Below are 23,195 nucleotides of genomic sequence, written 5' to 3'. Positions count from 1 at the left end.
TGGGGAGGTCGTGCCCAGTCTGTCTGCAGGGGCAGGTGAGGCGAGCCCCAGGTGGAGGAGGGCGCCCCGGCCCCGCTGGGCCCCCAGCCCCATCCAAGGAAGCAGCCCAGACCTCTCAGCCTGAGTCTGCTGACCTCTGCCCGGAGAGAAGGAGTGGAGATGGAGCAGATCCCTGCTTCGAAGGGCTACTGAAGGGACCCGATCAGTTAGTGGGTGTAAAGCATGTGGCCAGCGCCCGGCACTTCCTAAGTTGCCACAAGCCCTGCTTGGCAAGGAGGAAGCCCCAGCTGGCCAGGTGCCCATTGGACAGAGTTGGGGACAACAGAAAGGGCCCCTGGCACTGCCCCCAGCAGTGACTCCCAGAACAAGCCACTTCAGTTTCCTCCTTCAGTTGCCACCGTCAGCATGCAGCCGCCCCCCCCCCCCACCGAGAGGTGGGAGAGCAGACACCGAGGAGGTGCTGTCCCTGAGAGGCCTGGAGGCTCCAGAGAGCTGCGCCAAGCTTTACTGCTGCTCCTGCCTGCGGATGTGCAGGAGCCTCCTGTGTGCTCCCTGCGCCCTTTCCTTGCCCTGCATCCATAGCCCAGCCGCATCCATAGCCCAGCCGCATCCATAGCCCAGCCGTTCTCTTGGGACGCGCATGAGGAAGTAGAGGAGACACTCTTAATTTTTTACACGGAGGCACGGATTTCCGTGTGTTGACGTTAGGTGGTTCCGCTCCTAGACTCCCCAGAGAGTCCCAAGTGTGTGTCCTTAGGCCGGGGGGGGGGGGGGGGGGGGGGGGGGGGGGGGGGGGGGGGGGGGGGGGGGGGGGCTAGACCCAGAACTACAGGGCTCCCGCAACTCGGGGGGCAGTCCTCAGGAGGAAAGGCCAGGCGGGGAGGCCCGCCGGCAGGATTTGAGGGGAGCCGAGCTTGGGAAGAGGAAGCCCCCTTCACTCAGTCTGAGCCCTGAGTCACGGTCAGCTGGACAGTCACGCTGCGCCCTGCCCCCTGCCCCCAGGGCGGGAGGGGCTGCACCCTATCCAGTCACTGCTTCTCCCTCCGGCTCCTCTCGCCCTGGCCTCGCCCCTCGGCTGGCTCACTCTCTGTCTCCTGGGGTCTCGGGGCGAGGGGCGCTCGGGCTGTTGCCCACTCCCCCGACCCAGTGCAGGAGCCCCTCGCGGTGCAGCTGCAGCCTCGGCGTTCCCAGAATGCCAGTCGGTCAGTGCTGCCCCCAGCTTGGGTCCTGGGTTCGTGCTCTGGCTTCTCATCGCAAAGGGACAAACCAGAACTGATGGAAGTTACTGCCACGAGGGAGAGGCCCGAGCCCTGACGCGGGGGCGTAGAGGCGTGGCCGTAGGAGCTGCCCTGGAGCGTTCCCTTCTCGGCACTGCCCGAGCAGGAGGCCGTGTGAGCAGAGCTCCTGGCTTCCTCTGGACGGGAGGTCCTCCCTGTAACGCCCTCCCCGCACCCAGACACACGGGGACCCGCAGTGTTAATTAGCAGCCGGAAAATAATAGCCCGGTGACACCAAGGTGGCCGGTGACACCAAGGTGGCCGTGGGAGGTGGCTCTTCAGGCTCCTCTTCCCTCCCCCCTCCAACTCCTCCTTCCCTAACCCTAACCTCTGCCCCTGCCCTCGTGCTCCCAGCGCCCGAGGAAAGTTCTGGAGGGGAACTGCTAACAAAAGGGCCTCCGCATTTGGGTTTCCCAGACGGGGCCTCACCGGGGCTGGGCTGCACCAAGGGTAATCGAATGAGGCCAAATGCCCAGCTTGGGGAGCCCGCCCCAGCCCCACCCCCCGGCCTCGGAATCCCAGGGCCCTGCACACGAGATGGGGTTTGCAGGTCAGGAGGCCGGAGTGGGCTGTGAGGCGTGAAACAGGGGAGCCAGGGCAGGGGCTCGGGGGTGGGGACGGGCTGTGGTTTGGAGAGACTGAAACGGCACCAACCCAAGTCGAGATTACTCCTTGGAGGTCCTTCCTTGGTGGATGGGGACCCATGATAGAATCAGTGGGTTTTCCTGTTTGGGGGGAGGTTGAGGGGAGATTGAGTGTGAGGCTGTCCAGGGTAGCTGGGAGGAAATATGGCTGTTAACCAGTCTCTAACCTATACAAAAGATTTATCCAGGTTTTTGTTACTTTCTTTTTAATTAGGATTAACTTACAGGGAAGTGCACATCCCTAAGTGTACACCTCAGTACGTGTGTGTGTGTGTGTGTGTGTGTGTGTGTGAGACACCATCCCAGTCAAAGTGTATTCCTGACCCCCCAGGAGGCTCCATCCCACTTGATTCCCTCCCAAAGGTAGTTACTATTCAGACCGCTGTCGCTACAGATGAGTTTCTCTGACTTTGCATCTTACGTCAGTTAAACCACACAGTCTCTGCTGTGTCATCTGGCTTGTTTCCTCCACCATTACATCTGTGAGATTCTCCCACACCACTGGCTGTCGCCGCAGTTGACTTTTCATAACTGCGTCATATTCCATCTTGTGGCTCCAATCCCTGTTATCTATCCGATCTCTTGTTGGTGGACGTTTCACTTGTTTCTGGCGTTTGGCTATTACCACAGTGTTAGGCTGCTGTGAGCGTTCTTGCCTGTATCTTGTGGGGGACGTGAGCCCTCCTTTCTGCCAGGTGAATATGCAGGAGTGGGGTTGCTGGCTCTTGGGGTATATGCACACTGCACAGTGGTTTGCAACTTGTGAAGGGGGTCCTGGGCTTTAGCAGAGGGGCCTCAGGCCTGCGAGGGGGTGGCCAGGACAAAGCTTGGCATTTACGTCCACCCCTCAGTCAGAGGCTCTCTGTATATCAGCGCTCTGCTAAGTGAGTCTGAAGAAAAGGTTAAGCTACTATAAACAGTTTGAGAAAGTCTGTTGACACTAATCAGGGTTTCCCCAACTTCAATGAGATGCAGGTCTCTCGGGATATCTCCTTGGTGCAGTTCTGATTCACTGGGTCCAGGGTGGGGCTTGAGAAGGTGCGTTCCGCATTTCAGAAGATGTCAATGCCCCAGGGTTGGTGAACTTCGCTTTGAATAGCAAGGCTCTAAACCCCCATCCCAGCCTTCTTCCCCTTGGCCTGGGGCTGCAGGGCCTCCAGTGAGGGGCATGGGCTGGGGGCCAGCTAGTGGCAGCTTCTTCCACGTCTCACCAGGCCAGCCTCCTGGCACAGTCCATGGGACAGGCCCAGTGGCCCTGGCCCGGGAGCCCCAGCGCCTGCCACCCAGGAGGACTTCCGCAGGGGTGTGCGGTCAGGTCCACCGGGCCTTCCCAGCTACCTGGAGGAGGACGGCTTACCACCCATGCTGCTGAGTCGGGGGTCGGGGAGCAAGTTCCTGGCAGTACCTATTTATCCCAGGTGGAGGCGAAAGCCACACTTCGTCACATCCACCCTGAGCCATCTCTCCTGTCCTCTTCTGGGCTGTCCCCACTGCTTTGGCCATTTGTCCATGAGGCTCGGAAACCCGTCGGTCCAGGTGACCAGCTGAGCAGGTCAGGCCAGGGGTCCGCAGGCCGGCCCAAGCCCTCACGGGCCCGAGCGGCTGCGTGGGCTCCCCTGTGAGGCTCTGCCCACCCCCGTCCAAGACGACCCCGGGCCTCGGGACTGCAGACCCCAGCCTCTGTGTTCAGGGTTGTCTCCTGGTGTGCGCACGCTCCTGCCTGAGTCTTGTCTCCCCCTTAGCCCAGAAGGGCCCCAGTGTCCCCCCGACCCTGCTCATCACCCTGTCCCGACAGCCCAGACTGGAGCGCTGGGGGTTCTGGGCTGGGAACGACCCGGGGCACGTGGGCAGCAGGGCGAGGCTGTCAGCTCAGGAGCCTGACTTAGAGCCAGGTCCAGCCCTGGCTGGCGGCCACCAGTCCTGGTGCCATCTGGCGTCCATCTGGCTGAATCAAGAGATTGGAAGGCAAGGAGTGGGGGGGCTCTGGGCCTCCTGACGGAGAGCGGCTCCTTCTGTAGGACCCTGATTGCTCGGCGGGCCTGAGACGGCATTTCCTCCCCCCTTCGGAATTCTGGGCTTTGCGGCCACAATTGGCATCTAGGGGGCGCCGTCCCTTTCAAGATGTGATGAGAGGGACGCCCCAGGTGCATCTCCTGAGGTCTCCCCCCTCCCCCAGTGCAGAGTTGGCCTCTGGTTGAGGATGTACCCCCATACCTGGAACAAGGCTCCGTGGGGCACATCCGCCAGGGCATCCCTTCCCCGCCCTGCGACAGGCCCCACTCAGCTTCTGAGACACCCCGCCCAGCCCCGTGTCCTCCGGGAGGCCTTGGATGCTCTGATCCCACGGACGTCCATCTCCTTGTCTCCCTCAGTCACACAGAGCACTGCCCACAGACCTCACTGACCGGGGATGATTCCTGCCTTGTCTCTTGAGCAGCTCAGAGCATCCATCAGACAATGCCTGGTCCGCACCTGCATCCAGGTGTGTAAGCCCCGGACCTGGGGGCCAGGCTTGAGCCGTCCCTCCTTCCACCACTTGTCTCGTGTCCTCCCCCACCCACACCTGAGCTCCTCTGCCCCCCACTCCCCACCCAGCCCGAGGGCAGGGCGCTTACCGACACCCCTGCCACCCATGGGACCAAGTGCTGACCCCAGGCCTCTCCCTCCTCAGTCGCTGCTGTTCCTGGGGCTGGTGGCCGCCGTCGGGCTGGGCCTGAACCTCGTCTTCCTCGCGGCTTACCTGGTGTGTGTGTGCTGCTCCCTGCAGAGCAGTGCGGTGCAGACCAAGCATCGCCACCCCTGCTGCATCACCTGGACGGCCGTGGCGGCTGGGCTCGTCTGCTGGTGAGTGTCCCTCTGCGCCGGGCCCGGCATGCGCGCTCGGGCGGGGGGTGGCGGGGGTCTCCATGTGAGGCTGCAAGGCGGACACAGCGGAAGAAAAGTGGGCCTGACCATCTGGGTCTTGCCAGTGGTCAGCCTGATGACAAGGACACCCCTTCCTCGCCCTCCACTTCCTGCACCACCCCACCCCGCCGCCAGCAAACCCCAAGTGGCTCCTCAGCTGTCTGGTCACGTTCTCCTGCCTGAGCTCCAGGTACCTGGATGGGAGGGCCTGTCTGCAGGGTGAAAGCTGTACCTTTTCTCGCCAAACAGTGGGAATCAGATGTCCTGGATGGCGAGGGGAGGCTCCCGAGCATCCCTAGCCCCTGCCCTGGGGTGGGCCTCTCCAGCCTGGCAGCGAGCTCCCTGAGCAGTTGACCGGCGACATCACTGCTCTCTGCGTCCTGTCCCCTCCCAGCGGCCGCCCGGGGTCTGCGATCAAAGTCTGACTCCGGTCCAGATCAATGCCATCTTCTCACAAGATCAATAGCTCTTAGCGCCATCAGCTGGGTCTTCTTTGCTTCGGATGGTGAAGTGAGGCTTTCTAACTGTGTGTCAGAGCCACGCTGCCCAGGCAGTGTACCCACACACGCAGGCCTTGCGTTCACCAGTTGTATTTTTCTTGTCTTTGTATCTACAGAGGTTTTTCCAAAAGCCTCAGTTCCTCCTGAAATGCTCCGGGGGGTGGTCCTGCCCAAGGGGTGGAATGCCTCATGGCTAATTGTCCATTGTATCCAAGAACCCACAGCACTGTCTCGGCAGCAGGACAAGAGGCAGATGGGGCTCATCCCTAGCGGCTCACCTCATCCCCAGGGCTTTCCTCTCCATTAGATCACGTTCAAGGTCCCGTCCTGCCTGCAGTGTCAGGGCATCTAAGCCAAAAGATAGGCAAGAACTCAAAGCAGCTTTGCAGGGGTGACAAAGCACCAAACACGTGGAAGGGAACCAGGACTGGGTGAGACACGCGGCCGGGGCTTAAATCATAAACTTAAAGGAGAGAGGTTGAGCCATGGTCGCAAGTTCAAAGACAAATACGACTCCCAGCAGAAAGGAGCCTCCTGCAAAGTACCTGGTATTAAACAGCCCCCTCCTGAGAGTAAGGTGTGCAGGGCGGGCAGGGAGAGACAGGATGGAGACGGCCCAAGAAACCAGCAGTGCTTGCTGCACAGGCAGCCCTCTCTCCTATGAACTCAGATTTTTCTGAAAAAAATACTGCAAGTAACAGAAGAATACTTTGGAACAGTAAGAATGACTTGGGAGGGTCAATTCCAATAAGTAATCATTACCTGCCGCTTAAGGAAAACTCAAAACGGGAGTGTATGTGGCACAGCTCCTCCTTCAGAGTTCTCCAGCTTACCTGGGCCAGGCACGAGGGAGCCGGCAATCAGAAAAACAGCCCCCAGTTCTGCCTTCTTGTAGCTCTCGGTCTGTTGGGAGAGACAGAGGATCCTATGCTTGTTTGATCTGAGTACTTAGGAATTAAAGGGTAACTTTGGAGACAAGGCATAGGCGTGAAGTTGGATGGCCCACTCGAGTCGGGTGTTAACTGGGTGACAAGGGCACCAAGACCAACAGGATGAGAAGGCGTGAACTGGGCAAAGGTGGGGGCAAGCTGGGAGGAGATACTTCCATGCAGAGGGAATTGGAGTGTGTGCAAAGGCCCTGTGGTGCGGGGGAGAGGGGAGCAAAGCTTTTTTTTTTTAAATTTATGTTATCGAAGTATAGTTGATTTTCAATGTTGTATTAATTTCTGCCATACAGCAAAGTGATTCGGTTATTCTTTTTCCTATTCTTTTCCATTATGGTTTATCCCAGGGTATTGAATAGAGTTCCCTGTGCTACACAGTTGGACCTTGTGGTTTACCCATTCTGTATATAATACTTTGCATCTGCTAACCCCAAGCCCCCAATCCATCCCTCCCCCACCCCGCCTCCCCTTTGGCAACCACAAGTCTGTTCTTTGTGAGTCTATTTCTGTTTCGTAGATAAGTTCATTTGTGTCATATTTTAGATTAGTCCACATATTAGCGATATCGTATGGCATTTGTCTTTCTCTGTCTGACTTACTTCGGTTAGTAAGATCATCTCCAGGTCCATCCATGTTGCTGCAGGTGGCATTATTTCGTTCTTTTTTATGGCTGAGTAATATTCCATTGTGTACATGGACCACATCTTCTTTATCCATTCATCCGTCGATGGACATTTAGGTTGTTTCCGTGTCTTGACTATTGTGAATAGGGCAGCTATGAACACAGGGGTGCGTGTATCTTTTTGAATTATAGTTTCGTCCGGATATATGCCCAGGAGTGGGATGGACAAAACTTTTAAGGCACTGAGAGAAGCCAGTGTGGCTGGAGCAGAGGGGCGGGCGAGGGGGCTGGGGTAGGGGTGCAGCAGGGTGGGGGATAGGCAGTAAGTGCGGTGGAGGCCCACAGTTACCTTCACTGGAGTTGTGCTCAGATTGGAGCCCAGCTGGAGTGAGTTGAGGGAGAGAAGCGGGGGGGGGGGGGGGCAACAAAAGCAGAAGGAGAAGGGATACGAGGTGAGGCTGGGGGGATTAGGAGGCGGGGGTCTTGCTGAGCTCTGACAGCAAGCATCCTGGAGAAGAGGGGAGATTCAATCCGTAGAAGAAAGAATGAACAAGGCAAAAGGAATATGAGGAGAATTCCCAGTGCGCCTCTCTTTGGGAGTGATTTAACATTTGATTAAGAGAGCGGTGCTGTTATACCAGAGAGGGGCAGTACCATAGACTTGTCTCAGAAGACTGGGTGCAATTACACAGCCCCTCCTGAACCATCATCTCCGATAAATCCATAGACCATGAGAAGATGCAAAAGTAGAATCCGGGCCTCCCTGGTGGCGCAGTGGTTGAGAGTCCGCCTGCCAATGCAGGGGACGCGGGTTCGTGCCCCGGTCCGGGAGGATCCCACATGCCGCGGAGCGGCTGGGCCCGTGAGCCATGGCCGCTGGGCCTGCGCGTCCGGAGCCTGTGCTCCGCGGCGGGAGAGGCCGCAGCATTGAGAGGCCCGCGTAACGCAAAAAAAAAAAAAAAAAAAGTAGAATCCTCCGTTGTCGAAAACAGGGAAAGGGAGAGTTAAAAGGATGGGAGAGCATTGGCTTGAGGCCGAGTGCCCAGAAAACACTGGATCATGACACAGAGAACTAGCAGAGAAAGTTAGAAACACAAGGAGCAAACGAAAGGTGTTTTTCAGAGCAGACTGAAATTTAAAAGATGAAGTGACTAAAGAGAAGCTCATAGAAATACAATACATTTAATGTATGAATATTTCTGCATTTGACCAAGGTCCTCCCAGTATCCCTGCGGATGCTGTATTTACAGATTGTGTGGTGGTGCGGTTAAGTGGATTCAAACCTGGTTGAACAATTCTGGTTGAATGCAAAGAATACTGATTTACTCACGGGTTCACCAAACTGTAGCTGGTGCGTGCACGCGTGCGTGCGTCAGACTCGTGAAGCAGACAGGAACCTTGTTTTAAAATGCACATTCTCAGACCATACTGGTAACAAATGGGTGCGGCGTGCCCCCCGCCCCTGCCCCCCCGCCACCTACGCTTTTAACAGGTGATTCTGTCCTGTGGTCCATGGACCGCTTTCTGAGAAACACTGAATTGGGGGTCAAGGGCACCCTGGAAGGAGGTTCCTAGAACAGTCTCCCAGGGGATTCCATCCCAGGTTCTGCCCTGTTTAAAGAAAAAGGGTAAAAACGTTTGCACATGTGTCTTCATCTTCCCCCCGCAAAATCAGCGTTTTGGATGAAAACTCAAGGAGGCTGTTTAATGAATCTTGAGAGGACCCCCAGGAGTGTGAGTCAGAGAAAGTATGATCAGTGACAGAGGCAAGACTTCGAATGATTTGTTCAGGCTGGAATGTTGGACTAAAACCAGCTAGATGAAATTTCACAGGGATGGATTTAAAGTTCCTCTTTTATTTAAAACAAAACAAAAAGCAATACGGCACTAGAGGAAGAAGGAACGCCTGGGCTTAGCGGCAGTTCCTGGGGAGAAATCCAGGGATATTAATGGACCACAAGGTCAGTGACAGGGAGGGAGGACCCCAGGGCATTAGCCCCCTGGAGGGACCAGCTGGAGGGACCAGCTGGGCTTGGGTGCTTCACTCAGAGGCCACGTTTAAGGGTGACATGGACCGATTAGAGAGAGTTGAGCCAGGGGATGATGTAGACCAGGGTCTGGAGGACACTTCTGACTCGTAGAGCAGAAAAGGGGTGACACGGAGCCCCATTCAGATGTCTGACAGGGTGCCTTGCAGAATTGGAGGCTTATCCCATGGGGTCTGGCCCCGAGGACAGCCAGGAGCCAGCAGGTACGTGATTTAAGGTGGTAGGCTTCAGCTCAACCTAACTCAACCTAAGAAGGGACTTTCTAGAAGCCAGAACATTTCAGCAGGACAGATGCCTCGTGTGTGGTGTGGGGAAGTGGAGGTGAAAGGATAGAGAATGGAGGGGGCATCCCCATCCTTGGAGGGTTTGGGAGAGGTGAGTGTGATTTCATGAGACCTCAGTGGTCCCCAAGCCCACGTGTGTCAGAGTCACCTGGGGAGCCGGCAAAGGTACGAGTTCCTGAGCCCCTCCCAGACCTACTGTAGCATCAAAATCCCTAGGGCCCGGCCAGCAATCTTCCACCCTTCAGAGCCCTGGGACTGGAGAACAGGAGTATTTTCTTGTTGGCTGAATGAAACGTGCTGCAGAGCTAGTTGGCCAGGCCAGAGACCGCTGCCCCAGAACCTTCCTCCCTCCCCCGGCCAGCCCATCTGCCAGAACTCTAGACCACCCCCTCTCCCCTACCCCCAGGAAAGAGTTCCTCAGCTAAAGTCAAAAACCCGCTCTCATGGATGTTTAAAGGCGCTTTCATCATAATTGCCAAAACCTAGAAGCAACCGAGAAGCCCTTCAGTAGGTGAATGGCTAAATTGTGTTCATTCAAACAATGGGATATTATTCGGCGCTTAAAAAAAGAAAAATGAGCTGTCAAGCCATGAAAAAACATGGAGGAATCTTAAATACATATTACTAAGTGAAAGAAGCCCGTCTGAAAAGGCTATGTACTGTAGGATTCCAACCATGTGACATTCTGGAAAAGGCAAAACTATGGAGACAGTAGAAAGATCAGTGGTTGGCAGGGGTTAGGGATGAGGGAGGGATGGATGGGCAGAGCACAGAGGACTTTAAGGGCAGTGATATTACTCTGTATGAAACTATAATGGCGGATACATTTGTCCAAACCCGTAAGATTGTACGACGACACCAAGAGTGACCCTAATGTAAACTGTGGACTCTGGGTGATAGTGACGTGTCCATGTAGGTTCGTCAGTTGTAACAACTGTCCCATTCTGGCGGGGGCTGTGGACGGCTGGGGAGGCTGTCTGGGCGTGTGAGGCGCCACAGGGTATATGGGAAATTGCTGTACTTTCCATTCAGTTTCGTTGTGAAGTCTAAACGGCACTAAAAAATAGTATACTAACAAAATTTCTCCTCTGGGTGTCACCTCTAAGTTTGGGGTCTTGCCTCTAGTGCTGCGGTGGGCGTTGGTTTCTATGGAAACAGCGAGGCCAACGATGGAGTGTACCAGCTGATCTACTCCCTGGACAATGCCAACCACACCTTCTCTGGGATCGATGTGCTGGTAAGGTCGCGGGCGGCCGGTGAGGTCAGCGTGGTGGGACCGAGAGCCCCAGTCAGAGCCCAGCCAGCTTGGCTCCAAGGGGGCCGGACTCCCCTTGGGGCTGCCAGTTGGTCCCACCAGGAGCCAACCAGCGATTTCTGCTCCCCAGGCTGGGGGGCGGGGGGCACAGGGGGCAGGGGTAGGAGTGAGGACCGAAGGAGAAAGGCTACGGGGTCCTGGGGGCCAGGACGGCTGTGGGATCAGAGCCCGTCCATCTTCAGCAGAGCTGAGCACTGTGCCATTTTTTCAAGAGGCCCCTGAATGTGGACAGTCGACCCCATGGTGTTTTCTGTGTTCACTTTCAGTGCTGGGTGTAGAGTATGGTGGGTGGCGTCCAGGAGATGTCAACACTCTTCAAAAACAAGTGAAGAGCCCCAAACCCCGCAAGGTATCCTCCAGGCTCTGGTTTCCAGGCGCCGTGACTCCAGCTGGGGGCTAAGGGTGAAGGATGTGCTGGGCTGGCCAGAGGAGAGGAAGGAGTTTTCGCCCAAGGAAGAGGTCCACTTGCTGAGCCTCGAGGGCGGGGAGAGTCAGGGTCTTCAAAAAAAGGTAGCCCATGGCCCCCAGTGCTTGTCACTTTCTCTCTGGAACCACTGGCTCTTTCCAGCTAATTTCCCAGCAGCCCCTGGCGCCCTAGGAGCCAGGCTCCAGGGCAGTTTTCAGAAATGCCAGTCCTGTCCGCCATCACCTCTGGGCCAGTTCAGGGGTGACCTCATCAAATGAGAAGTTGTGTCAGGCAGCCTCAGCCACGCAATCCAGCCCTGACCGGAGCCTGTGGACCTCACTTCATCCTGGTGCCGCTTCAGGAGGATTTGACCTCAGTGCCCCTCCTCTCCCTTAAGCCCCTCTCAGGCCTTAATCCCCCAGCCCGGCTCCTCCCAGGAGGGACTCCCTTAAAGAGACAGCTGTGCTGCTCCTTGTGGGTACGGCTGGGTGCTGGGTGCCATGGCCTCAGAGAGGGTCCTTCTGGGGAGCCGAGGGTCACACACCAGAGCAGGGTCCCAGGTCTCCTGCTGAGCTCATCCAACCGCCCCCTGTGTTCACTGGGACCCGTCCCTGGGGACTGAGAGCTGTCTGGACACTGGGCTGGAGCAGCTCTAACGGGGCGAGGATGGGGCGGCTGGGATGGGGGAGCTGAGGGGCCGAACGCCACCTGACCAGCACTGGGTGGGGCCTGGGGGGAGATCACTGCCTGGGGACCCCCGCCATTCCCTCTGCCCTGGTGGGGAAGGGGCTCCACCCACCGGCACAGAACCACTGGAGGAAGAGCCAGCCCCTGAAGGAGAATCCCTTCCCCGGGAAGCCCCAGAGCCATGACCTTCACTGGCTGACTTGTGACCATTGTAAGGAATGACCCGTGGCTCCCCAGGGCTGAGGAGGAAAGTCCCAGAGCCGCCCTGCTGGGAGGATTCAAGCTTTTCATGTCCTTATCCCCCGTAGATGAGCTGGGCCTGAGACCCCCAGGCTGGGCCCATCCACCCCAGCTGAGAGGTCCCCAGGGTCAGGGGTGGACGTTGTACATCAGACCCCAGGTCTCTAAATGCCCCCGTGTTCCTGAAGGGAAGGGTTCCGTGTGTCTCTGGCGGTCAGCCCCTCATCCTCTCTCCACCATTTCCGAAAAGTGAAGGCAGGCGTCCCAGGCTCTGGTGGTGGTCCAGCCGGCCAGGAGCTGCTTGGGTCCTGATGGCCACCTCCTGTGTTGACCTGCGTCCTTGGCTGGGCCTGCGGGGCTGGTTTGGGCCTCGGGTGGGCACCCAACACTCCCAGTCCCAAGGGCTCCAGGGGAGGCAGCAAATCTTAGAGGGCTCCCTAGATTGGAGGGGGGTGAAGGCCAAATATCACACAAATGATGTTAGATGAGATAATGCCCATGAAAGTGCCTGGAATCTCCAAAAAACGCTCCACATTGGGAGGGGGGACCCTATGCTAATGGTGCCGTTATTATAATTACTGTAATTGTGTATATTACTGTAATCACCACGAAAGAGAGAGGAGGCTTGGATTGGGGGGCGGCGGCACTCAGGAGACAAGTCAGGTGACTAAGACCTGGGCCAGAGTGAGGTGGGCCCTCCCAGGCTCCCCTCCCCAGACCAGAAGCCGCAGGCCTGCGCCCTTCCTCCCTGAGGGAGCCCTGTGCCTCGGTGGGCGGCGGGAGGGTCCTGGATCAGCTGCACACTCTGATTTGGGGGGTCGCAAAGGGTCATTTGGGAGTGCCAGGTGGGTCCTTTCTCTGGATCCAGCGCCCCGATCTGGGCCCCAGTGACTCACTCAGGGCATCTTGCACACCTCTAACCCACTGGGGTCTCGGCTTAAAACCAGGGCCTTGGGCTCTACAGCCCCTGGGAGCTCAGCTGGCTCGAGTTTGAGCCACATGTTCTGGTGGCCACTGAGGCTCCTCTGGGTTCTCCTTTGCATTGGCATCAGGCCTGTGGGCAGCCCTGGGGAAGGAACTGGGCACAGAGAGGTCGTGTTGCTGCTGCAGGGTAGGGAGCTAGTATGTGTTAGAGCGAGTATTGGAACCCAGGGGCCTGGTCTTAGCCTTTCCCTTCAAGGCTCTGAGATGGGGGCCCTGCCCCCGGCCTGCCAAGCCTCCACCCCTTCATCTCCTGGCACTTCATCCCCTGCCTGTCTAGAAAACCTCATCAACTCCCTCTCTAAGAGGGAGCTTCCTCCATCTCAGAGATTTTCAAACTTGAGCTTGCATCAGAATCCCCTGGAGGGCTTCATAAACACAGATGGAGGGGCCCACCCCAGACTTTCCAATTCTGTAGGTCTGGGACCAGGCTGATAATTTGCATTTATAACGAGTTCCCAGCTAATAACAGGTCCAGGGGCCACAGCTGGAGAACCACGGCTCCATCCTCTGGGGCAACAGCTTCCTCTACCACCTGCTAGCTCGCCCCTAAGCCCACCCCAGCCTGGGGAGCTGAGCTGGCCCTCCCGATTCCCCGTGGGAGTGCCTGATCCACCTCTGAGTGTCCCCATCGCCATCTCCCTGTGGGGAGCTCTGTGCTGAACCTCTAAGGACTGGAGGTGCAGTGGGGAAGCCGGGGGTGTAAGTAGGTCAACGCTGTGATTTTAATTTTTTCTATTTTGTTTCGTTTCCTATGGGAAGACATCAGGAGGAAAGAGAGGGCCTGGCTTTCGGGGTTTTTTTCCAAGGAGGAATTTAAGAAATAGAGAAGTTAAACGTATAGAGCTATGGAAGGGGAGAAAAAGTCGTCTTACGGGAAAAGTTTACAGAGCACTTTTTTTTTTGGCTGTGTTGGGTCTTCGCTTCTGTGCGGGCTTCCTCTAGTTATGGCGAGCGGGGGCCACTCTTCATAGCGGTGCGCTGGCCTCTCTTGTTGCGGAGCACAGGCTCCAGACACGCAGGCTCAGTAGTTGTGGCTCACGGGCCCAGTTGCTCCGCGGCACGTGGGATCTTCCCGGACCGGAGCACGAACCCGCATCCCCTGCATGGGCAGGCGGACTCCCAACCACTGCACCACCAGGGAAGCCCCCTACAGAGCATTTTTAACGGCCCTGTGATCTAAAGTGTGCTGGGTATCATATAGGAATATGAAAATATCACACAGTACCGGTCTTGCTCCCAATGTTAACATTTATTGAGTGCCTTTGGATCAATGGCTGCAAAGCACTTGTCCGTTGATCTTATTGAATTGAAAAGGAACGTTTATTAGGGTGAGGTTTAGTTATTGAATTCATTTGTACACGCCCAGCATCTCTGCACTTTGGTATCTCTTAGTCTTTAGCCAGCTTGTAAGAACCAGCAACACGCCAGGAAAAGGAACAAGCCGCTGACACTGAAAAACATAAAATGCAACAAAGGGGGCCATTCTCTTTTCTGGAACCAGGAACTCCTAGCCTAGCGCAGATGTGAAAGGCCACAAAGTTGCTGTCAAGTCCCCCCTAATGCGGAGAAACAGCGTTTGCTGCCAGGAGTGGGGTCTGATCACCTCTCTGCAGAGATCTCCCCATTGGACACTCCTAAACCTTCTTCTGGGTCTTTTTTTTTTTTTTTTTTTTTTGGCAGTACCACAAGGCTTGCGGAATCTTAGTTCGCCGACCAGGGATTGAACCCACGGCCCTCGGCAGTGAAAGTGCAGAGTCCTAACCACTGGACCGCCAGGGAACTCCCATTCTGGATCATTTTTCTCTTCCTTCCAGATGTGGGGGAGCTGAAGTCTGCCTGGAGGAATAGCGCACACTCCTCGCTTCCAACCAGTTGTGCTTGTTGGTAGAGCATGACAGTTTCAGAGCAACGAAGCCCTTCTTCCCCTCTTGCTGACACCCAGGCTCAGAACGGGCTTGGCAGGGAGGTGCTTGGGGTTCCCAGGCTGGGTCTCCAGCCCCTGCCGGGACCCTGCCTCTGGGCTGTCGAGAGGCACCTTTCTAATTCTTGTGGTCCTTGTTTGCAGGCCCAGGAGAGTCACCTCCATTGACCTTCCCTCTCTACCTCTGAGCAGAAAGATGCTTCCTTCAGGCTCTGCTCAGCTCCAGGCAGGACAAACGTGGTGGTGGGGGGGCGGGAGGGGGGACAAGCACAGAGAAGGCGCAGATTTCCTCCTCCTGTCACGTGTCCCGGCTGCTCGGAGGCAGGATCCCGTCTGCCTGTATTATTTCAAAGTTCCATTGTTCTGCCCTCACTCGGGGGGTTCAGGACGCTGTGGGCTGTCCTTTGCTCTACAACAAAGCCTTTCTCTTGTGAGACGCTGAGAAAGCCTATTGTGGGAACAAAAGGTCAGGTAGCAACAGAGGGACTCTTCAGTTTAAACATTTTATTCCTCACCCCCCAAAAGAATTCATCACCCAAGGTGTTTAAACTTTGAAGAGAATCCTCAAGGAAGAAAAATGGCTTCTCTTGTTTGTTTCCCCATCTGGGTCTGTCTTTCTAGGAAAGCACTGTGTCTTGGAGCCCAGGTCCTGGTCAGGGCCAGATCGAGCCTGTCCCCTGGATGGAGGGACCCATGGGCTGGGCGGGTAGTGGGAGCCTCTGTTGTCCATCCTCCGTCTGGACCACAGCCTCGTGACTCTTCAGGGCTGGGGGTGGCGCCCGTGGGGCACTCATTCAAGGACAAGCTCTTCTCCAGAGTTTGAGGCAGAGGGTTTACCTCTCCGGCTTCCTCCCACCAGACTCAGAAGCCCCGCCCCTCCCCAGGTGTCTGGGACCACCCAGAAGATGAAGGTCGACCTCGAGCAGCACTTGGCCCGGCTCAGTGAGATCTTTGCCACCCGGGGCGATTACCTCCAGACACTGAAGTTCATGCAACAGATGGCGGGCAACATCATCGTGCAGTTGGCAGGGGTGCCCGTGTGGACAGAGGTCACCAAGGAGCTGACCGAACTGGTCAACCAGACTGGCTATGTGGAGTACTACCGGTGAGGGGCCCCAGGGAGGGGTGATGGGGCTGCACCAGCTTCCTTCATCCAAGCCAGCGTCTTGGGGCTTGGGCTGGGAAGTGCCACCAGAAGGTCTTAAGCCTTAATGACTGAAATCCCTAGGACATGAGAGCTTGTGGGGGGTCGAGCAGTGGGCATGTAGTACAGCCTGCTTGTACAGGCAGGCGCTGAGCCCCAGGGAGGGGCACTGATGTGCCAAGATCTCAGCGCAGGAGGCTGGACCTGGCCTCCCACCCCGCACACGGCAAGGGGCTCCTCCGGGACCAGCATCCTCTGTGGCTGGCCTGGGTGAAGTGCTGGTGGCTTATGGGTTCCTCACCTGCCCGGGTTTCTGGGACAGGGTTCCCTCCACCTGCATTCTCGGCCACAGAGGTGCAGGGCGTCGGGGAGACGGCAGCCTCTTTGCCTCCCCCCAGTGGCAGCTGCTTAGCAAGCTCAGAGATGCCTCCAGCCTGAGTGATGTGGGCTGCGGGGCGCCACCCCACCTTTGCCATATCAGGTATGCAGGTTCATACCTGTGTCATCGAGCCTTTGGGGTTTCATTTACGTCTCCCCTGCCTCCCCATCACCCAAACCCCATCCCAGGTGAAGGCACTGGACACAGGCCAGCTGACCAGGGACCGGCCGCCCTCCCTCCACGCACAGGGTCTGGTGAAGGTCACTCTGGGGACAACCAAGAAAGGAGGAGGCAGTCCCGGCTTTGGGGGGCTCCCAGCCGAAGGGTGACACCCACTCATGGCATACACGTCCTTGCGCACCCAGGGCAGGGCGCCTGGCACGGAGGCAGTGCTGGGGAGCAATGGACACAGGAGCCCTGAAGAGCAGGTGTCCGCTCTTTGGATGCCCCCACCGCCGCCCCCCCCCCCCCCGCCCCAGTTTGTTGCCTCCCCTTCAAGCCATTAGCAAAGGTCAGAGTCTTTACCACAACGTTGCACAGTTTACTCTGGGTTCATTTCCCCTTTATGAGAAAGCCCCATCCCAGGCTGAACTGACCCAGAGAAAATGCTTCTGGTGGCCTCTGGCCAGAGACCTCCCCATCCAGGGCTCTCCCTTCCCCGGGGTAGGAGATGGCCGGGCCCCGACCAGGGGGAGCTCATGAGGCCCGCCCCCCCCCCCCACCCCCGGCCCTGGACAGCGCTCCTTGTTCCTCCCCTTCCACCCATCCAGCCCCTGCCTTTCCAGATGTCACCAATGCAGCTTCCCACCAGATTTTTTTTTCGCCCACGTGCAAAAGCACCTTTCTCCCAAGTGACCACACAGAAGCTGCCAACTCTAAGGACTGGTTGTGACTTGTGACCCAGTACAGTGGCATCTGATTAGTCCTGTGACATGAGGGACAGTCACTGCCTGAGCCTCCTAAATCTTTTTGTCGTGGAAAGTTAGGTATCCGTTTTGACCCTGCCATTCTCTCTGAGTGGACCTAACCTGGGGCCACGTACGCCGAAGGGCCTAACGCGGGCGCTTTGAGAATGACTGTGGTGAAATAAGTCAGAATGTGTGTATCAACCGGGACTTATGTTTAAGATGATTTTATGAAAAACTGGGGTAAGTGTGGTGACCACTGCACAGTATCTATTTCAACGTGGGTGACTGAGAGCGTCCTCTGGAGCCCCCATCCCCAGCTTCCACCCCGTTCAGGTCTAGTTCAAGGTTAGCACCTGATGTTCTGTCCCTTCCCCTCATCTGCTGTTTGCTCCCGCCTCTTGCCTGAGCTGCCCTAAAACAAAAGCCTTATTTTATTCTTCATGACCTAACCAGCCTTAGGGGCTGGGTCTCCTTTGGACAGCCTCCACATCTTTGCTTTCCAAATGGTTCTACAGCACAGCCATCCAGCTAAGCAAATTCTTTTTAGTGCTTTTACACAAGGCCTGGCTAAGTATTGGAGGCAATTAAAAAGCCAAGAGACTCCTCTCCGGAGATTTACAAAGGGTGTAACGGCAATCGCATCAACACCGGATATGGGAGGAGCTGAGAGAGTAGGGGCCTGAGCTGCTCCTGCAAGAGCCAAGTTCTTGGTTAGAAACACATCCCCAGGTCATCACCAGGCTCCTCTGGGAAAATGCATCCGCCTGGCAGAGCTGTTTCCAGGAACCCTTTACTACACAAGGAGGCGTGGATGCCTTGAAACACAGTCATCGTGGAGAGTCGGTTAGAAGCAGTCCTAACTGATTTCCTGCTAATGTACAGAGGAGAGGAGAGAGAGGTAACAAGAAACCTTTATGTTGGAAACATGAAACCAGGACTTTGAGAGGCGCCTGGTGGCTGGCTGTGTCTCTTGTAGGAAGGCTCCGAGACATGGAGAGTCTGGAATTCCTGGTCCAGGCTCTTCTCCCACGGGCCTCAGTTTAACAATCTGTAGAACGAGGTTCTTTTTTTAAAAATTTATTTTTTGCTGCGTTGGGTCTTCGTTGCTGCGTGCGGGCTTTCTCTAATTGCGGCAAGCGGGGGCTACTCTTCCTTGCAGCGTGCGGGCTTCTCATTGCAGTGGCTTCTCTTGTTGCGGAGCGCGGGCTCTAGGCATGTGGGCTTCAGTAGCTGTGGCGCACGGACTCAGGAGTTGTGGCGCACGGGCTTAGTTGCTCCGTGGCATGTGGGATATTCCCGGACCAGGGCTCGAACCCATGTCCCCTGCATTGGCAGGCGGAGTCTTAACCACTGCGTCACCAGGGAAGCCCTGTAGAATGAGATTCTAATGCTAGATGTTCCTGAGGTTCTTTCAAGCTCCGACTCTGAGTCTAAGAAGACTGGCTCTTGGTGGCCTCGTCCTAGTGGTGGGCGGGGCGGGCTCTGCACTTCCCCAGAGCCGCTAGATCCATTCCTGGGAGCTCCAGAGACTACAATGGCTGCCCCAGCTCCACTCCACGCCGGGAATCGAGGATTTTGATTAGTCCCTTTTTTGAGGCGTTTAGCCTCCATTCGTAAAGGGGGAAGGAACCTGGTGTGGCTGCCAGGCGGCCTCCAGCGTGCTCTCCCCAACTTGGATCTTCTTTGTCACTTTCTTCCAGCTCCACCCCACTCCCTACCCACACTCCAAGCTCTTTCTTACCCTCCTTGTGGTATTAGTGAAGCAGAAAACATTTTCTGGAGAGAAGTCAACGAATTTGCTTGGCTTTTGCATCAAGAGACATAATGATCAGAAGACTTCCCTCTTCTGGGACTAGGAGAAGCTCCTTCTCTCTGCTCCCTGCCTTCTCCGTCCACCAGTCCCCAACACTCAGACTGGTCCCCCAGCGCAGGGCCGATGGAAGTGGCTGCTCAGCGAGGCTGGAGCTGAGGTGTGAGGGCACCTTGGGATCCTATTTGGAAGGAAACGAACCAGGGTGCTTCGCTTGGGGTCTTGTCAGCGCCCTTGGACTTGGGTACCCTGGGCTCTGCAGCCCGTGCTTTGGAGAAGCAGAAAAGCAGGGACCCCGGAATCCCTCTGCCTTTCTTTGTTTCCCTTTTCATTTAGCAAGCACTTAATCCTCACAGAGTTCCGGCCTCCTTCACAGGTTTGCAAACTGAGGCTCAAGGGGGAGGGGGGGTGCAACTTGCCAAGTTCTCCAGCTTGTGTGACTGCCTTTCCCCATCACCTCAGCCCTGGGTGGGCAGCAAAAGGCCAGAGGAGTGAGGGGCTGGGAGGCCTGGAGGTTCTTGGTGCCCTGGGATGACCTGGCCCGGGCTCCCTTGACCCACCCCGAGCTCCTGATGGTCTGGGGATGAACCCACGCATCCGAGAACCCCCTGGCCCTAAGCTCGGTGCCTGGCACAAAAGGTGGTTGAAATCAAAACCTAATCAAGGGCTTCCCTGGTGGCGCAGTGGTTGAGAGTCCGCCTGCCGATGCAGGGGACGCGGGTTCGTGCCCCGGTCCGGGAAGATCCCACATGCCGCGGAGCGGCTGGGCCCGTGAGCCATGGCCGCTGAGCCTGCGCGTCCGGAGCCTGTGCTCTGCAGCGGGAGAGGCCGCAACAGTGAGAGGCCCGCGTACCGCAGGAAAAAAAAAAAAAACTAATCAAAAGGATATATGTATAACTGAATCATTTTGCTGTACACCTGAAACCAACACAACATTGTAAGTCAACTACGTACACTCCAGGACTTCCCCGGCAGTCCAGTGGTTAAGACTCCGCGCTTCCACTGCAGGGGGCGTGGGTTCGATCCCTGGTCAGGGAGCTAAGATCCCACATGCCACCGGGTGTGGCCAAAAAAGAAAGAAAAAAACTATATACTCCAATATAAAATAAAAATTAAATTTAAAAAAATAAGCTACAAGGATATATTGTACAATGTAGCCAATATTTTACAATAACTATAAATGGAGTATCACCTTCAAAACTTGTGAGCCACTATATTGTACACCTGAACTTATGTAATATTGTACAGCAACTATATTTCAAGTTTTTTAAAAAAGTTAAAAAAAAAGTAAATGAAAGGAGAAATTTATTTCCTCAGTTGCACCAGCCATGTTTCACACTCTCGTGGCCCCACGTGGGTAGTGGCAGAGAGAGTGGACAGTGCAGAGGTGGTCCACTTGCATCACTGCAGAAAGTTCAGGGGACCGTGCTGGTTCAGACATTCAGCTGGGGCAGGGGAAGGTGACTCCTTTGTCCGGGCAGAAGCGGGGTGCAGCTCCCGGAGCCCAGAGGAGCTGTCCACCATGCACGCTGGGTTTTTCCTGTCCGGGGCAGGGGCGCCCCTGGTCTAGTTTGCTTAGCCACTGGCTGCGGGCGGTTTGTATCACGAAGGGTCCAGCGGGCCTGGGGCAGTGGTCCAGGGCTCCCTGGTGGACCCCAGGTGGGCAGTTCTGCCCTGCTCCCCTGACCATCCCTTCCGGTCTGCTCAGGTGGCTCTCCTACCTCCTGCTCTTCATCCTGGACCTGGTCCTTTGCCTCCTCGCCTGCCTGGGACTGGCCAAGAGCTCCAGGTGCCTCCTGGCCTCGTGAGTAGCCCCGCTTCTGGACCTGGGACAGGAGCTGGCCAAGGGTGTGGGGTGACAGTGCCACCATCAGAGAGATGAGGGCCTGGCAGGGCTGGGAGGATGTAGTGGGGGCAGCAGCCACTGACTCACCATCTGGACACCAAGCCACACCAGGCTTTCTTCACGTGTCCCCTCCCTCCTGGGCCTGACTGTTGAGCAGCTGAGGCGTTAGAGACACTCACTTCCTCAGCTTACGCCCTCACTGCCGTGTCTCGTCGGCTCAGGGACCTGTGCCCCAGGCATCGGTCCATATCCCTCCGCCAGCAATCAGCGGGGCGATGTCAGGGCAGGGGCTGAGGCTGCCCTCAGGGCCACTGCAAGAGTCTGGGGGTCGGGGAGACAAGATCGTAGCCGAGAGGGAGGGCGTTGAAGGTTGGCGGGGTGACAGCCATCACGGGGTCCCCCGCCTGCCGGCCTCGGCCTGGATCCCACCGGCAGCTGCCTCTCTCCTAGGGTGCTGTGCTGTGGGGTGGTGGCCCTGCTTCTCAGCTGGACGTCCCTGGCAGCTGACACTGCTGTGGCGGTGGTGAGTTGGGTGTCCTGGGGGTGCTGGGTGGTCTGACCAGGTGGACCGTCTGTCCAGCGTCCCCGGGGCAGGGCCGGCTGCCAGTCTCAATCCCTAACCTAGAATCCCAGAGTCTCAGGACTAAAGGGGCTGGGCTCATCTGTGCCAGCCCCTCCGCCTTCAGATGGGGACACAGGCCCAGGGAAAGGAAGGGGCTTGCCCCGGGTCACGAGGCATTTCAGGGCGGAGCCAAGATAAGACCCTTGAAGCCTGAGCCCTTTCCCACCCCGCTGGCCCATTCCCAGCCACGGCTTGTGAGGACGGGCACAGATGACCAGGTGCCTTCTCTCTGGGTATAAAGAACTAACCAGGTCTGGTGGGTGTGGGCGGGGTTTGAGCCTCAGGCCGGAGGAGCCCTCCAGCTTCAGAAGCACACTCGTGGGCCGGCTTCCCCGGCGTCAGGAACGTGGACGGTGGCGTTTCACCTGCTTCCCGTCTCCTTGCCCTTGGACTCACACACACCACCTACAACGCAGACGTGTATGTTTCCTGGTGTGATGCCTCGAGATGTGAAAAGAACAAAACCAAGCGTGCACGCACACACACACACACACACACACACGGTGGGTCAGGAGTGTAAGGGGGGAAGCTTCCTGTGCAGGCATGTTTGGTCTTTAATAGACCTAATGCTCTAGAGAAGCTGCGTGCGTGTCGTTCGTTCGTTCGTTCGTTCGTTCAGCTGATGCTTGGCTGTGTGGCACTCGATGGTGCAGGTGCCTGGAGATGCAGAAACAGGAGGACGTGATGTTTGCTCTTGACTAAGTCGCAGCCCGCAGAGGAAAGACATGTAGGCAGATCATTGCAATCCCGTGTGAATCGATACATGGTGGTGCGCAGTGTGTGTGTGTGGGGGGGCACAGGCTGTACCAAGGGATTTCCGGGAACCCCTAGCTGACTTAAGGGCCACAAAGGAACCCCGTGACCTGTATCCGTTCTGCCCTTTCAACCTGGGGAGAAAAGAAAAGGGCTCACTGGAACCCCTCTACCCAAATACGTGCCTGGCCCAGTGACTTGGGGGCTGGCTGGTGGCTCTGGCCTTGACCACTTTGCATCCATGACGCCCCCAAAATGAGTAGACCCTGGTGCAGCTTGGCTCAGAGTAGCTTTGGGCAAAGCTTGTCCAGCAGGGGGAGGAGGTGGGCATATCCTGTTTTGTCTCCCCTCCGCCCATGGCTTTGGGCAGGAGGGAACACTGGACAGGCGGAACCTACATCCCCGGGGCTGAGGCCCCTCCAGATACAGGGAAGAGCAGAGGAGGAGAGCGCAGGCCATACTCAAGCGCATCCTGCCTTCATCTGGAGCTGGGTGGGCTGTACATGGTCTGGGGGGAGCGGCTGCTGGCCGGAGCCCCACGCACAGCTGCCTGGCGACAGCCTCTCCTCCAGGGACAAGAGTGGGCGCAGGGAAGCTTGCATATGGTGGGCCCTTCCTCCATCTGCCTTCTCAAAGCAGCGATGGCCTCCAGCTGGCCACCACGGGCTGCCTTTTGGGAGACAGCTCCTTCCCAGCGGGGACGCCAGGGAGCTGGAGAGAAAGGCCATTTCCCTAATTCAATTAGTCAGGCCCTTGTGTGTGAGAGAGAGAGAGGGTGAGGGAGTGAATGGGCCTTTGATGGGGCTACAGATCCTGCTGCATTTTAATAGGAAGTTGGGGGTGAAGGAGCCAGGCCCTCAAAGGCTATTGTGGGGAGCTTTTGTGTGGCCACTGCCCCTGCTCTCTGAGCCCGTTTTTCGGGGGGGTGGTGTTTTTGTTTTTGAGATCTGTGGGACC

The 23,195-nt window shown here is 56.9% G+C and overlaps 1 protein-coding gene across 3 annotated transcripts in view; it reads left to right on the top strand.

Moving 5' to 3' along the window:
• Positions 1–23,195, top strand: part of TTYH2 (tweety family member 2) — a 40,071-nt gene that overhangs the window by 2,921 nt on the left and 13,955 nt on the right. For all 3 annotated transcript variants that reach the window (XM_032618025.1, XM_032618024.1, XM_032618023.1), the window contains exons 2-6: positions 4,593–4,765; positions 10,349–10,460; positions 15,661–15,881; positions 20,726–20,821; positions 21,314–21,386. In XM_032618025.1, the coding sequence (XP_032473916.1) occupies positions 4,593–4,765; positions 10,349–10,460; positions 15,661–15,881; positions 20,726–20,821; positions 21,314–21,386 (675 nt within the window). The remainder of the gene's footprint in view (positions 1–4,592; positions 4,766–10,348; positions 10,461–15,660; positions 15,882–20,725; positions 20,822–21,313; positions 21,387–23,195) is intronic.

Source organism: Phocoena sinus, chromosome 20 (assembly GCF_008692025.1).
Source record: "Phocoena sinus isolate mPhoSin1 chromosome 20, mPhoSin1.pri, whole genome shotgun sequence".
Classification (NCBI taxonomy): Eukaryota; Metazoa; Chordata; class Mammalia; order Artiodactyla; family Phocoenidae; genus Phocoena; species Phocoena sinus.
The sequence above is the reverse complement of the archived record's forward strand: the minus strand, read 5'-3'. Positions and strand labels throughout refer to the sequence as shown.